General features: G+C 36.9%; 1 protein-coding gene across 1 annotated transcript in view; it reads right to left on the bottom strand.

The window, feature by feature from the left end:
* DNAH5 (dynein axonemal heavy chain 5) overlaps window positions 1-17,225 on the bottom strand; it is a 1,226,896-nt gene that overhangs the window by 1,183,136 nt on the left and 26,535 nt on the right. The window contains exons 4-5 of the mRNA XM_044065791.1: window positions 5,331-5,477; window positions 4,428-4,669 (exon numbers count right to left, since the gene is read on the bottom strand). Coding sequence (XP_043921726.1) covers window positions 4,428-4,669; window positions 5,331-5,477 — 389 coding nt within the window. The remainder of the gene's footprint in view (window positions 1-4,427; window positions 4,670-5,330; window positions 5,478-17,225) is intronic.

Raw genomic sequence — 17,225 nt, 5'->3', positions numbered from 1 at the left:
CATTTTAGGTTTAGCCTAAGCTCTAGTTCAGGTTTTCATTTTTGTAGGTTTTGGTCCTTAATATTATTCATTCTTTTATATTCAGTATTTTATGCTTCAGTTAATCGTGGTTCAGGGCTTTAAAGTAGATTCAGAGAACTGTAGGCACTGCTATTCAAAGGTTATAAACATAATGAAATAAAAAGTTTTAGGGTCAAAGTGTCCAGTAATTCTGACTTCCGCGACACAACAAAAACTTCAGAATAATGAATCACTACTTACATTTTATAATTTACCTGATCTACCTGTGATTATTGTACTTTTACAACAGGAAGTATAGGATAAAAATAAATTAACCTGAGGATCAGTCAAGTCAGTTTGTTATCATAGTGATTTCATTATTATAGTGTTTTTAGATAAAACAAAATTAAAGCACATACCATATGTGAAGAGGCAGAGATAAGCTGTACATGAGCCTGAAGCACTTCAAATGTAGTTCTAAAACTGAATATTGGAAAAAGGCAAACCAACTGTATACAAAAAGCTGACATTACGTGAATATGAAATGTTTTAAATCACATCACTCATTTATTGTGACATACCAAAACTATTAGGTTCAATACTTACTGCCAAGTCTTTGTAAAATTAATAAATCATGTTAAAAATAAGCTGTGAAATTCAATACTTATCTAAATTAAACAGAAGAAATGCAGAAAGAGTAAAAATGAACATTGTGAAAGGATTTTAAAATGATCCCCCCCCACACACACACACATATATATATATATATATATATATATATATATATATATATATATAGAAGCACTATATATATATATATATATATATATATATATATATATATATATATATAGAAGCACTTGTTATTTATTTATTTATTTATTTATTTATTTATTTATTTTTATTTTACATTTGTTGACCGGGCTAGTCTAACTGGATATATGTCCATTTTCAGTAGAGGCCTGGGGAGAAAAGCTCCATGCACTAGCAGTGACAAAGAATGCAATATATAGTAATTAGTCAAGTAAGTTACAGTACATTGGCTGTGTTGGCAAGAACAAAAATTGTAATAAGTCATTTAGTAGGTGGAAGGTAATATCCAATAACAGAGAGATAAACAAAAATAAAAATATATAATTTTTTTTTTTTTTTATATATATAGATTACAAAGTAAGCATCAAAGAATAGTATGGAAGAGAAGTATAGAGAGAGCAAGAAGGGGAATGAGATGTCAGTCAGGGTTAGAGCATGAACAAAGCCAGTGAGATTTAAGATGTTCTTTAAGATGTTTTTTAAATCGGAAAGTTGAAGCAAGGGTGGATAGTTCAGTAGGAAGCTGGTTCCAGTTTTTACCTACTGTGTTGGAGAAAAGTGAGCCCCAGCTTTGTTTTTTAACTTAGTAGTGGCAACAAGGAGCTTATTAGCTGAGCGTAGTGTTTCAAGATTTTTGTATGGCGTAATCAGATTAGTGAGGATAGGGGTATTGTTAGGGTGATAAAGGATCTTTTGGGTGATAACTAGTTGTTGACAAAGTAGTTGATTTTGCAGTTCTAGCCATCCCAGTTGTTTAAGGTTGAGACAGTGATTAGTTCTAAATGGGGTACCAGTGGCAAATCTGGCTATATTATTATAACTGGTTGAGAGTTTGGTAGGTTGTTCTTAGATAGATTGGTATATATCACGGAAGCATAGAACAGGGTAGAGATTAGGTGGGGCTGAAATCTTGAATTTCAGTATCTCGAGATAAAAGTGGCGAGAGTGCAGGTGAGCGAAACTGCACCTGATCGAATTTGAAACGTTAAATCCGCGGTTGTGTTGGCTTGCTAACTGGGATTTGCTGTGTTTGAAAGGTGCGGTGTGTTGTGGGATGTGGGTTGCCTGCCACTGTGTGGCTATATCTGGATATTCTTATTCAGGTAAGTGCTGTTTTTTTTAAGGGTTTTGGGTAGGGATTTGAGTGTATGTTGAGTGTGTTGGGAAGTTTTAGGTGCAGGTTAGGGTAGGTAGGTAAGAGTGTGAAGTGCTGAGAGTGGTGGTGTTTATACGTATGTGATGTGTGTTTGTGCAAGGGGAATACAGAGCATGTAGTGGTGGGTTTAGTGTCTTTGTCTTTTTAGTGAGACCTCGGAATTAGTATATATAAGTAGCGAGGGGGTGGGGGGTGCAGGGAGGGTTTGCCCCCCCTGCTTATATGTAAGGTAGGTGTGTGCATTTGTGTTGTTGTGTTTGTGTATGTTTTGTTGGTGTGTTGTAGTTTGGAGAAAAAGGTGTATGTATGTTTCTTTGTGTGGTGGAGGGTGTATTTAAAAGTCGCAATTTTGAATTTCGCACTTTTGGGGTTTCAGTATTGTGAATGTTCGGCTTTATAGTCTCGGGATACTAAAATTTGAGATTTCAGTACTTCTGGATTATAAAGTGTATATATATATATATATATATATATATATATATATATATATATATATACATACATACATACACACACACACACACACACACACACACACACAAAAATCCATGCTGCAACCACAGAATAAAATTCATGTTCATAATGTCTCCATTAGAAATGCAAAAACTGATTAAATAATACAGGAAAATGTTCAGCCTAAGTTATATTGTCCAGTTTCAGAAGATAACAGATGATTATGATCACGTAGCCAACCATAACCTGCTTATTTTGTGTTCGAGACATGGATGCCAAGAATTTCACCTAAAGAGCGAGAACACATAACTGAAAGTTATGATTGGAGACCCGATTATAATTCTTTGTAGTGCATGGAGTTTTATCTTCGCTATCTATTACAAGTTACAGAAACAAAAAAAAAAAACACACTGTTTTGCTGGCTTTCAAAGCACTTAGTGAATGCTGTCAGGAAGACAATGTAACACAGTCTCATATGTTTACACTCACCTTGTAATGCCTCTCAAATGTCCAGATTTTTGTAGAATGGCCAGATATTTGCCCCATGTTTGGCTGTTCCTCATAAAATATATGGTTTCAGACAAATTAATGAGGACCGAAATCAATGAATAATGACATTCTATTCAGTTTCAGACTTTGTATTCTTCAGAAAATACAGGTGAACATACATCCTGTTATTCTAATTACTTTCTAAGTTTATGAACAGAAGTGAGGGACAGTTTATGGTATGCAGACAGCGGGTAGAGACAAATCTGTTTTCTATTCTGTTGCTGTCTTTTGCTGGTCAGTACTGACAGATTTGACTACCTAGTGTGAGACCGACCATAACAAGTTAAGCAGGAATGCTTAACATTTGTTAAGATCAGGTCTTGCATTAACAGCAGCACTTAACTGATTCTTCTGTTTCCAAATACTGCAGTGTAATCACAGCACTCTATGCACTACAAAGGATTTTAGAACAAAGTTAATCGTTTACAATAACTATTGTTAACAGCTGAAACAGGAATAGGAAGTGGTAAAAATATTCACCGTAAAATGCAATATGCATCCAAACAGCATCAAAGCACTATACATTTCCCAATCATACAGATGTAAGACCAAAATAATAACTGCATATATAATAGCAACTATAACAGAAAATGTTTCTGTTAACTACACTGAAGTCATATCACGCCAAAATATCAACTCCCACAAAATGATCCAAGAAGAGGTGCACAAAATACAAACACAGGAGAACAACAAAAGCAAACAGATCCAAAAAGTGATTTATGCACTTGATCCAAAAAGTGATTTATGGACTTAACAAGGTAAAGGCTATTAAAAACAAATAAAACTCAGAGCAGTCAAAAATCAAGGCAGTCAAATCACCACCTCTTTTTAATCCCTTAAGTAGAAGCACTTAAAATTCATAGTTTACTTAGTTAAGAAATGCCTACTTACACACGCTTCATACCAAGCTCATCACATCACTTAAATCTCACTACCTTTCCTATATCTATTCACTCATTTGCCTGCATTTAGTCATCTTGGCAATTCTGCTGAAATCTTTAATCTCTCCATAGTCTCCCTTAACCCATCTCGTTTTTCCTTCCTCTCCCTTTCCTACTAATTTAATGAAGCTAGTTAATTAAGCTTGTTTGAAATAACAGACAAGTAAAATCCAAAGTGGCAACATATGCATTACTTACTCTCTTATCCATCTTACTTGTAACTTACCTTTCAATTTATCATGTATAAAGTTTGTGCAGATATGTTTCTGTATCACACCAGATATAACTATCTCTTTTTTACATTGTGATATACTTAGACTGTGCCTGTAAATGTTTGACTGAGATCAGTGCACTACCCTGGTAAGCAAATGTAAAATAAAATAAAAATTAAAGATAAGAGAATGAAGCACAGAAGTGAACTACATGTAGTTCTGTCACTACTGCATGCATTAAACTACCTCCTCAGCTTTCTGAAGATGAATATTGCTAACTTGATCTAGAATAGAAAGACTGACCTCAAGAATAGGGCTCCAGTTTAAGACAGATGAACTCATGAACACCATTCCATTCCTAGACACAGTGGCTGGTGATGCGTTGTCAATGTTGTGTGGTTCAAAGATAATCTTGCAGTTTGGAGCCATTGGGATACGGTCACCATTTGCTAGAGTTAGGGTTTTGTTATCATCCAAAACAGAGTTTAAGTTTTCAATCCAAATTGCATCAACAGGACCATCAAGAACTATCCAGATATGTTCTCCTGCAATGGTAAAATATATTCTTAATTGAATGTGTTATAGTTAAAATGTATTTTTGTTGCCATAGATCAGTTAAATTCAGAACCGGGCATACCATTTTCCCTATCCCTTCATTCCAGGGGTGTGCGCAAGAATATAATATAAGGATGCTCCACTCATCCACTGCATAAATAAAGACTGAAATTCTTGCATTTAATTCTTCATGAATACATACTACAGTTTTGCTGTCATGTGATTTCATTACAATTATTCATGCTGAAAGTAGTGTGCAAATGCCTGCAATGTAATTAGTGTAAGCAGGACCTAGATGAAAGTCAGGAAATCCAAATCTATTATAATGACATTAACTATGCTTATTCTGTCAAAGGATTCCAGAAGATGACTGCATTACCATTTCTCGTGTTTTTACATATATTATGCTAGGATACCTATGACATAACAACTGAGCATCACTCCAATGAAATATTTTTGTCCTAACAGGAACTTTAGGAAACTGGCACTGCAGAAGACATTTTATAGTTAAAAAAGTACTAAATCATGGCCTTTCTAAGTGTATCAAACAAAGGGGCTGTAATAGAATGGAGACAAAGACATAATGGTGGGCATTTTATTTCTGACATGCAAGATGTGGTATAACACTTTTAAAATGCAATTATTCTGCACCTTTCTTAGCCCTCAGTGTCTTCCTCCACAGAGTTGAAAAAATGCCATCTGTCCAGTCATTAGTAGCTACATCAAGACGACCAAACATCTGAGGAGCGGTGATGGACTTTGGATTCATCCTCATCTCTCGATGTGGCTGTCCACAATCTATAATGACAAATAAATAAAAAATAAATAACAAGACCATTACTGCAGAATGGTGTCATATTTCCCCATCCCTCAAATCTAATGTAACAATCATAGAGCATGTAGAGTACTCAACTCTGAAAATTAATCAGCACACTAATGCATCATGAAAATATCATCATTTTTGTTTGTCAGATACATGAAACTGACCCAAAAGAGACACTTTTTTATGAAGTGAACAATAAAGGTAAAGCTAAATACTAAATATACATATACATAGAGTGAGAGAGAGAGAGAAAGAGAGAGAGGGATATGGTAACTACTCATTCTTAAAACATGGGGTCTTTATTAGATACTCGAAGTTACTGAACTTCGAATACGATATGGTCGACACCATATTATTGAAGTTGAGTAACATTGAATACCTAATAAAAAAATGAATAAAACAAGACAGGAAACACAACTACTTGCTGTAAGCAGGGGGGGCAAACCCCCATGCGCCCCCCACACCCCCCTCTACTTAAATATGCCAACTCCGAGATCGAGCTACAGTGTAGGAAAGGGAAATCTTCCCTTTCCACACCATAGTGCATTAATGTGCGATCTCGGAGTTGGTATAGTTAAGTAGCTGGGGGGGGGGTGCAGGGGTGCTTGCCTCCCTCCTTTAACCTGTCAGGGTACGTTTCCTTTCTTTTATTTATTTATTTTTTAATTTTGAAGTTATGGAACTTCGATCATATGGTGTCGACCATATGCTATTCGAAGTTCCATAACTTCGATTTTGTAATATAGACCCTAAAACATGACCTATGCTGTCCAATATTTGCACTTATTTGGTATACTTTGGTTTCCACCCAAGGAGCAGTTTAGTAACCAGTACTGGCAAAAGCACCCCATTAATAGACTGGCAATAGTAAATAGGAGTTAAAATCTACACTAAATGCGTTTTACCCTAACAGCCAGTGCAGTGAAAAAATGGAAACTGATCAATGACAGTTTTAGCTTTCTGACAGAATGTATATCAAAGGCTGAAAGTTCTGCAGCTATACAGTCACAGTACGATCAGCAGGAATTAAACATCATGTGCAATGATTTTTTGCTGTAACTTTAAAAGTGATTGTAACCACTCTTGTTTAAAATGGAGTTTTTGTATAACTGTTTGTTTTCCTGTCTTTAGGGTTTACATGGTCTAGAACATAAAATAAAAACTTCTTAAAATGTTTCCTCTTGACAGAATGTATAGAATAATGAGTTTACTTCACTTCTTCTTTATATTACATAGATATGCTTGTAGATTCTACTACAAAGTTGTTGTTTAGTTTTACCCATGAAAAAAGCTTCACTGGAACTACACATAACCACATAAAAAAATCTGAATTACAATTAAAACACCAAGAGATTTACAAGTAATATTGGTTCTTGGACAAAAATCATAATTAGAGCCCTCGCAGATGAATCCACAACTACAACAGCAAGAACATTTAGAAGTGACTGCCCTGCTACCTTCATATACCTTGTAATTCTTTTGCAAAATCTATTTTATATTGCTTTCTTTCCTGTTAGTATCTCTGGGATGTGCAATAAAATTATCTAATAGAAGAGCAGGGTGTAGAGCATGGGGATGAACAAGGAGCAATAGTCCCACAGGTGAAGAGGTGGGCAAAATGCATAGCAGAACTGGCAAAAAGGCAGTGTCTGGTATACAACTATGGGCCATGATATAGATAATACAGAATAAAATGATGCAGAATCACTACCAGACTATAAAAAAGGGAGTGTGTGGACTGTCCAGGCTGAGCATCACAGGTGATAAAGGTATAGTCACCATCACTTGCTTAGGTGGTAAGGGATACAGTGACAAGTGACAGCAATATTGTCATAAGAGGAAGGGTCAATAGGAGGCGAATGTGAAAGCCAATATATCTAATAGGAGACTCTGGAGAATCAGAGATCATATCTATTAGTGGAGGGGTTGAGCTACCACACAGTGACCATTGGCGATGTCCACTGAAGTGGCTTCTGGTCTCAGGTCTTGATGTAGTCCAAGCAGGGAAAGCACAGAAATATGGGATCACTGCATGAAATATAAAAGGCTGTCCCATATGGGAAGCCTAATAAGCATTGCTCTCCATGGCCTGGACAATGGCCATGAGCATGTGAGACACTATATTCCAACAGGGGATACTGGAGGGGTTCAACTTTGGGACCATTTACAAGCAACGTGGTGAGGTATCCCAAGTGATGAGTATGAGAAATGTTGGCAAGAATGATCATAAGAACACACAGGCTGTGAGGCCACAGCTGACAGTAATGTTGCCTCAGCATCCCAAGGCCATGACTGCATGGACTGCAGAGAAAGACTGATGAGCAGTTACCATGTGTCTCACTAATGCACCGGCAACTTTGGCAGCAGTATCTGCTCCCTGGCGTTATAATTTACGTCACTGTGCAGATGTTGCATATTGTTACATAATGCATGAAGAACACTGGATCACTGATCTGCACAGCAGTCATAGTGACATCGCATTCCCACATACTCTTTCCCTATGGTGGATATGTGCGCATCTTTGGAAGAGCAAATTTCAGATGGTGTTTGGGTTGGGGACTCATGGGAGATAAGAAAGGGACTCTCAGTTACAGGATATCTACCATGCACCAATATGGTTGTGAGATTCACCTGTACCTCTACAAGGCCTATAATACTGGAGTAGTGGGTGAGCCCTATCACAGTTGTGTTACAGACAGTGTCAGTGCGTCAACAGACTACGCCGTGTGCATACTACCATCACTGTCATCTACAGATGACCTGCCAGTATCAGGCATGTGGTCTCCTGTTGTATTGGTTCCTCCACCAGTACTGCCTATAAAAAGCAGGATCTCATGATACCTTTGACAGGTTGTACACATATGCATATACATATGCTCTCTCTTTTGGCATGCATATGTGTATAACACATAAAGACATACATAGCTTGATGTGTAGGCTGTTGTATCTGCATCCCAGAGATACCTGAAAGGATAGGATATGCAGAATGTCCTTGGTGAATCAGTCTCATCACCATAACATATGAATGTATACTGCATATTTTAACCTAATGCATCAATCAATAATGGTCAGGGGGTTATTGCCAGCTCAACTCCCACATTAAAACCTCCCCCCAGGTATAAGGCTATGCTCCCCATTCCCAAACAAGAACTGCATGAACTCCTCTTCCTCTGTTAAAAACCTGAGCATTGGTGGTCCAACCCCTATGATGGGCATGTCCTTGCCGTTTGCATGGAATGTTATATCAGTTAACTTGCAGCATCTGTTACAAAGACCTATTATGGCCATCCAAAGCAATCACATCATGCATCACTCCCTACCACACCTCCTCCCAACAGAGCCTGTCTGCAGCACCTAATTTAGTTTGGCATAATGGTGAAGGTATTTACCTCACACACACAAGGTACAGGAAATTCATTCTCACCTTTGGAAGGGAAATTAGCTGACTTACAATGACCCGCAAGGGCAGTTAGCTTACTGCTTACCTACATAAACATCCACAATATTAAAAAAAAGTATAAAACGTATTTTTGGGGAAGTTGGTAAAATGGTTAAGACGTTTATCTTACAGACACAAGGTGCAGGGTTTGATTCTTACATGGGGTAAATGGCTAGGCTTAAAATGGCCCACAAGAGCAGTTAACCTATTAATAATCTATGAACCTATGAACCTTTGCTCAGAAGGCACATCTTGTGTGCAGTGAGCCTTCTATCTCCTGCTGGTTCTTAGCTCTTTCTAGGGTTCATGGCAAGACATGTACACTTGTGGGTTACATATGCCAGTCAGTAGATATGTATGGGATGCTGTGGAAGTCATCTACCTATGGCCACTGCCCTCCTTCCTCTGATTATGCAATGGGGGGTGTGGGTGGCGTAGCCCCCCACATTTTGCAAATAGTTTTTACTGAAAATATATATATTAACATATTTTAAATGGATACAAATCCATATAACAGTAAATGCAGTACAATTATGTGGGGGGCTATGCCACCCTCACACACCCCCTTACTTAATATTCTCACGCCAGGGTCGCACTGCAGTGGGGCAAGGGCTATATTTCATTTTCAACTAAATGAAATTTGACCAAATGAGCTTTCAGTGAAGTGTGCTGCATGAAATTATTTTCAACCAAATGTTTGTCAACCAAATGAACTAGACCCATATATATATATATATATATATATATATATATATATATATATATATATATATATAGATACACACAATTATATATACATATACATATATATCTTGTATATCAATGCCTAGAGTGCACAAAATCAGAATCATCTTCTCCAAATCAAGCCACCATGTCAGGATGCCAGTAATCTTTCAGGTTTGATGTTCAATCAACTGGCCAGCAACAAACTGCAGGGTTCCTGAAATGTTCCTTATAGTCACAATTTGTAATCAGATCAGTTTATAAACTGTAAAGACTTCCTCATAACCACTCAAACTCATATTAAGAAAACTTTTATCCATTACATACTCAGATGCACAAATACATTTTAATCGCTTTACTAATGCACGCTTTGAAATCAAACTTCTAACTCATAGATAAAAAAAATAACTTCCATTTTCCACATATGTCAACTCTCTTATTGTCACTGCAAAATTTTACATTTCTGAAAGGACATTATGCTGCCATACCTTGTACAATCCTATAAGGGTAGTATGCCATTTCTGAAATCCTGATCATACCTGCACATCACATAAATGTTAAAGGAATGAAAGTGCTTAACCAAATAAACTTCAGTGATTTTATGTTCAGATCCATGTGGTGCTTTAGTTCATAGCTTTAATATGTAAACAAACAAAAAATCCATCTATGCACACACACACACACACACACACATCTCTCCCTCTCGCTATATATATATATATATATATATATATATATATATATACACACACACACAGACATATATAAACATATATATAATATATATATATATATATATATATACACACACACACACACACACACACACACACACACACACACACACACACACACACACACGGGTCTACTTCACATAATCAAACACCCAAATGTTTGACTTTCATATGGCCGAGACCATATGATCAAACATTTGAATGTTCAAAAATGTGAAAAAAAAAAAAAAAGCTAAACAGTGCACCACCTACAACCCCCGCTATTTAAATATACCAACTCCGAGATCACACTACATTGTGGTAAAGGGAAATCTTCCCATTTCGCACTCTATGGAGATCTCCATTCAGACCATATGAAAGTCGAGCTTTTAAAAGTTCGACTTTCTGAAGGGGAAGTTACATAGCTAATTGCATACGCATGCTATGGAATCAGTACTTAAGGCAATGTGCTAAAAGCCGAGCACAGTAATCTAAAAGGCTGGCCAGTTTATGGTCACTGTAAACACAGCCATCTTGAAGATGACAAAGAGAATAAGTGCATGTGAGCAATTATGAGAACACGAGTGGAAAACGTTAAAGGAATTTTCTTTTCAAGGCTTGTGTGTTAGGCCACTTCCTAATGAGTGTGAATATGATATGTACTGCAGATGTAATGCAACAAGTGCTCTTAATGGGAGAAAATGACAGAGCACTCAATCACATGGCCAGACATCTCTTACAAATTCAGTGTGTGACAGACATGTCACTACATTAAGACATTCTGTAACCCAGTACCATGTTTTTCCTCCTAAATATCTGTAGGTATTCCTTCAAACTACATTTTTATAAATGTTTAAGCAATCTGAGAAAAAAGTCACCACTATACTAAACTACTACCCCAACATGTTTTTTTTTTCTTTTTCATTTGAAAGTGCTAAAATGCTAATAGAATGCCCTAAAAGTATGCTTCCCAAACTTTTGTGGAAAGTGTAACAGTTTTGTATAAGGTACGCTGAGCCTAATCCTTTCACTGCCATAGATTTTTTATGTTTATATAAAGCACTATATTTTTTCTGTTACTACAATGCCAACAAACAGTACTGTTTTTACACTGTAACTAAAGAATGTTGTATATGAAAGCATGATCCTAGGATGAGCCTCACATGTATCCACTAGAATCAGTGCTCTATCCTAACAAACAAATTAAAAAATAAATAAATGATTTTGTTGTCAACGCTACTGATATCTGAATGTAAGCAGCCTAAAGAAGAAATGGAACTTGAAAAACATACTATGGTCAGATGTTCAGCTGTAGGCTTCCTTTTACAGAAAGCCATTCATGTAAAAATTATAATCACAGTGAAAGAGAAAAGTTATCATTTCATACTGTTCTATGAAATATGCTGCTGTATATGAAAAAGATAAATTCACTTTTGTGCAAAAAAGGTCTGCAGCTATGACTACCCACAAACTTAATAAATCATTTAATAGTACCTGGAAAGCATACTCATAAGAACCTGAATTAAAACTAATATACCACAGATACTCTTATCCATGATTACTCATGTGAAACAGCATCATATAATAAAAAGTTTCATGATTTAATACATTCAAGATTTTTTTTTCAGAAGCTCAGCTTGGTCTATAAAGCCTTCCAGTTTCAGACTAGATATAACAGGTATTCTACAGGAAAGATGGTACAGACCCATTGGATCCAACTTCATATAGCCCCATTTCAATTTAAACTATTATTATAAAAATGTTTATGTCTATACTAGCCAAAAGAATGACAAAGGCATTCCCAGACTCAACAGTTATGGCCTAATGTGGTTTTGTGGAGAGGGGCAAACATTTGACAACATTAATAAAAAGATTATCCAGAGGAAGGACGAGTATACGAAAACACCACTTTTATAGGTGGGTTGTGATGCAGAGAAAGCTTTCAGTAGTCAGTAAGGATGTTATTAGTAGGAAAATGGGTAGCATTTGCATTCCCTTGATAGAATAATAGGACTAGTAAGGATGTCTTATAAGGCTCAGGGAAAGAATTAAGCTGGGTGGGTTGTCTTCAACAAGCTGTATTTGGACAGAGGAACGAGGCAGGAGTATTCACTTTCCATTTTGTTATCTGCTTTATCCTTAGAGCCATTAGCATAGAAAATAAGGGATTCACAAATTCAAGGATATAACTGGTATTGTAATCAAGAAAAGTTAGCTTTATTCACAGATGGTATTACTTTGCACTTGATAAAAATAGCTTTGAAGAGCTTTCACTCAGTATCAGCTGATTTTATGTCATGTGACACATTCTGTTAAAGGAGGAATTGATAGACTGTAACAAGAGGTTCTGATGAAGGTGCTGTAAGATGAAAGTGGTTGTCCAGATTTTTATTTTTTAACTAAACTGATTATTTCCTGCATCTTGGGACTCACTTTACTGGCATGGATATTTTGCTTGTGGTTTACCTGTTTATTGCCAGCATTGGTAAAATGTGGTAGTTTGGAGTTTTATGGCTACTTGATAAATCAAGAAAAGGATATCTTGGTGTTGTGGAATATTTTGACACAGTTACAGGTCTTTTCAAAGTATAAAATAAGTGAAGATAGAAACAAAGGCTACAGCAGTAAACTACTTACTCAGACATGAACTTGTTTAGCAATGTCCGTATATATGGGGGGATGATAAGATCAAGGATTTAGGTGCATGGATTAAAAATGATTCTTTTATGGCAGCTAAGGATATATGGTTAGAGACTAAACAAAAGATTATACAAAACCTGAAAAGCTGGAATCACTTGATTTTCAAAATATAAGAATGACAAGGTCACAGCTAGAATCAGAGGGTTTGCAGCCACCTAGTACAACGTGTCAGGGATAGTGTTTGACAGAAGAATGCCAAAGACTCTAGCAGTGTCAGTGGTGTAACAGATAGCACAGTCACCTTTGGTGCAGAAGGCTGTAGTTCTACTCCCTCACCAGCTAGACTGATTGCTGACACTGTAGTGCGGCAAAAGTGGGCTGCTGCACTCCTGAGTGTGCCATCCTTTGGATGAGAAGTTAACTGAGGCCCCATCTGCTTGTGTTAGTGGTAGTATACGTGGATGTAAAAGATACAACAGGACCTATCACAAAGAGTACGGGTCTTTTATTTCTATTCAAAAAGACCTCTTATTTACAACATATTTGTATATGTATATTTCCCGGGAAAAAAATTGCTGTTCAAGCAAAAAACACGAAACACACAACAACAATGTCTAATGTGGGGGGCTTCACACCCCACACACCCCCAACATGCTGTGCCCCTCCAACCCCCACTTAAGTATACCAACTCTGAGATTGCACCACAGTGGAGGAAATAGCGAAGCTGCAGAAACGGCCCACCAAATTATTTCCCTGGGAAAGAATTTGATGTTCTGCGGCTTTGATGTTTTCAGCTTTCATGGTTATGAGTTCGATGTTGTGTTGTTCGATATTTTGGTGTTTCGAGCATGTGATATACACCCGTCATGGGCTGGTATGTGCCTAGCATGGAGCAGCATTCTACCTTCACCATGGATGATGCCACAATATGAACAGAAGATGATGGACTTTAACAACTGGCTTAATTTTTGAAATCATTCTATGAAGACAAAATATTAGTCAGCATGGGAGGATATGGTTAATAAGCCACATTATTTTGGCAAAGATGGTCTGCACCTGTTCCTTCTAGGTTTTCAAATAGTGGCCAAACATTGTCCTCCCCCATGCAGCCTTGTTTAGGCAATGCCAAATTGACAAACCTTCCAACATAGCAAAATCTACCCAAGGAAATCTAAAGGTGTTATTGATCAATGCTAGGAGTCTAAACAGGAAGCTCCGTTCCCTGTAATTTTTACTCACATTGGAGAATGTAGACATCTGGACAGCTACTGAGACACTGTTTAAATCCACAGTGTATACCCCGGCAATCCAAGGCTTCAGTGCCTTCTACACATTTACACCAACAACTTTACTGATGGGGTCTAGAGGTGGAGGTGTCTCAATCTACATCAATAACCAGCATACATCCATGTCTGGTTAAACAGGATGACACGCTGGAGTTCCACCACATCCAGATTACCACAGACCAAGTCCCATACCATATGCTAGCAAGCTACAGGTCATCCTCTATGTCCCATGAAACCCATAGCTCATATTTAGACCTGTTGGAGTCACTCATCATACAACAAAACAACATAATTATGGGGAAATTTAATTATACCTGTACAGACTGGGAATCCAATATGACCACAAATTTATAGGCACAAAGATCCATAGAATTTGTAAACACAAACACCCTGGTGCATTTAGTGCATACACTTACTAGAGGTACAAACATATTGGACTTGGTACTCACTAATATGGGAGAAAGGTGCAACCCCCCATATTGTGTCACCTCTGGTAAGGTCAAACCACAAAGCAGTCTCCTTTGAAAAATAGTCAATTCTGTAATGCTAGCAAACCCTGCAACAGTTCAAAATTACTCCAAAGCAAACCAACTTTCATTAAATGAACCTTCAAAATGTCAAGACCTTCCAAACCCAGATGACAGAAGCTCTGTACAACCATGTCAATGACTGTATAAAAGCTGTTGTGCCGACTAGACGTAAGCTCAAAACTAACTAAAAAAAAAGGGGGCATTTCAGAGCTACACAGTTAAGGCTCCTATACATAGCACAAGCAAAAACCTATAATTCAAAGTGGAAAGGGATGATGATTAAACAGGGGCAAAGCTCAAGAAACAAGGAGAGACTGGAATTTTGGATGCAGATCTTGACGGAGAATAACAATAATCATGCAGAATATTATATTCTCAAAGCAGCACAAAGCATTCTAAGAACTAAGCCAACACAGGAATGGAGAAAGCAGACTCTGCCTGTAGGAATGATTGTAAAATAAGGGATACAGACAATAGGCAAGAGGGGGCTGGAATTTATTGGAAAAAACTGGCATAGGAATAAGGTATTGGGAGCAAATAACTAGAGAGGGAAATGTAATAGAATGGGAAGACGCCAATAATTTATTTGGACTGCAGGTTAGAAATCACCTTCTCTATCAAGGATTGATATCAGAGTATAGACAAAGAAAAGAAATAGGATGTTCCTAAATGAAAGACAAACACTGGTAGAGCTTTTAGTAGAATGTAGAACAGAAGCTGCTGTTAAAAAAGGAATAATTAGTAGAGTATATAAAACATTGCATGATAACTATAAGAATCAATCTGAAGTCGTTAGAAAGAAATGGGAACAGAGACTGGAGAAGTAATTCACCAAGAAACAATGGGGATATAGGTTTGTTTCAAATATGCAACAAAATCTAAAGATTTAGGATTCTTGCTTGGAAATGTTTACATAGATATTTGTATAGCCCAGGCAGACTCTAGAGAATTTTTCCTCAGCTAGACAGCCACTGTTGGAGGTGTGATGGGAACAGGTCTGCCACCTTTTCAAATGCCCAAAGTGGGACAATTGTGGTACACACATCAGATTTTGCAGGCCAAAACATACCCACAGCCAGTACAAAGGACAGAACTTCACTTTTTTTGCCTAAATAAAAGCTTATTCTTGTAGCATTTTTGTTGCATATTCTGTTTCATATAATATTTAGGTGTTTCAGATACAGAATAACTGTTTTATGCAACTATTACATACAATTTTGAAAATACTTTTGCCCTAAAATTTCAAGACATTTGCCATTTTTACCACTTTTTTTGACACAACTGCCCAAAGAGGGCCTGTCCCTCGCAAAGTGGGACAGGTGGTAACCCCAGATGGGAAAGAAAGAGGTAACTGGGAACACATTTTCTTGGAGTGTAATGAGTTGGCAGCTTTTAAAGATTCCCTGCAGTCTACTCTATCAGAGATACTGGGTGAGCAAACCGGTGTAACTAGGGAAATGATTTTTCTGAGCTATGATAAATAATCAGAATTGTCTAGACATAATAAGCCCTTGCTGAGTCTAATTATGTTGGCTGCCAAAAAAAGCAATTACTAGAAAAAGGAAATCAAAGTCTAAACCAACTGTACTAGAAGTAGTGAATATAGTAACAGAGATAAAACTAGAACTGGGATCTTTAGAAAAGGGTAGGAGCAAATTGCATAGGAAAAATGGGAATTGTGGGAACAATACATAAAAGGGAGGAATGAGGTTTAAAAGGAGGCAGGATTTGAATGAGCTATGTAATGTCTGACTGAGAATGATTGGGAAGAATACAAGTGATGTATGTTTGTAACTAAAATTCTGTCAATATGGTTTATGATGTAAAATGCTTGCAACTAAGATTATGTAGTATGGTTTGTTTTTATTTATATAAATAAATGATTGACTATGTCATAAGTGATAATTTAATAAAGATGTTTCGTGTTTTAAAAAAACTCAAAAAACAAACCACCCTAGAGGAATCTAAAATTAAACAAGTTGTACAACAAAAGAGAAAAAAAAATCATACCTAAAATTAGGAAGTGCACTCCCAAAAAGATACAAACTCTCATCAAACTGAATAGCTAACTAAAAGGACTAATTAAGTATAACAAAGCAAATTTTGAGGTATAGGTAGTGTCCCAAGCCAAGGACAATCATTAGACCTTTATTAGCTATGTCCAAAATTTCAACGGAAGCATACAATAATGTGCCAAACTGTTGGCAAATGAAGCCAGGGTCACAGAACTGGGAGATATAGCAAATCTTCTGGCTGATAAATTCAGCTCCAACTTTATCACTCTCTCAACCCCAGCAAACCCACAGAAAATCCAATCTAACATAATGCCTCCAACAATCAATAGGGGGCAGGTCATAGACATGTTCTCTAAGGCCAAGACTACAGTTTCAGT

Source organism: Protopterus annectens, chromosome 3.part0 (assembly GCF_019279795.1).
Source record: "Protopterus annectens isolate FY-2018-M chromosome 3.part0, PAN1.0, whole genome shotgun sequence".
Taxonomy (NCBI): Eukaryota; Metazoa; Chordata; order Ceratodontiformes; family Protopteridae; genus Protopterus; species Protopterus annectens.
Note: the sequence above shows the minus strand (reverse complement) of the source record. Positions and strands in the feature narration are given on the sequence as shown.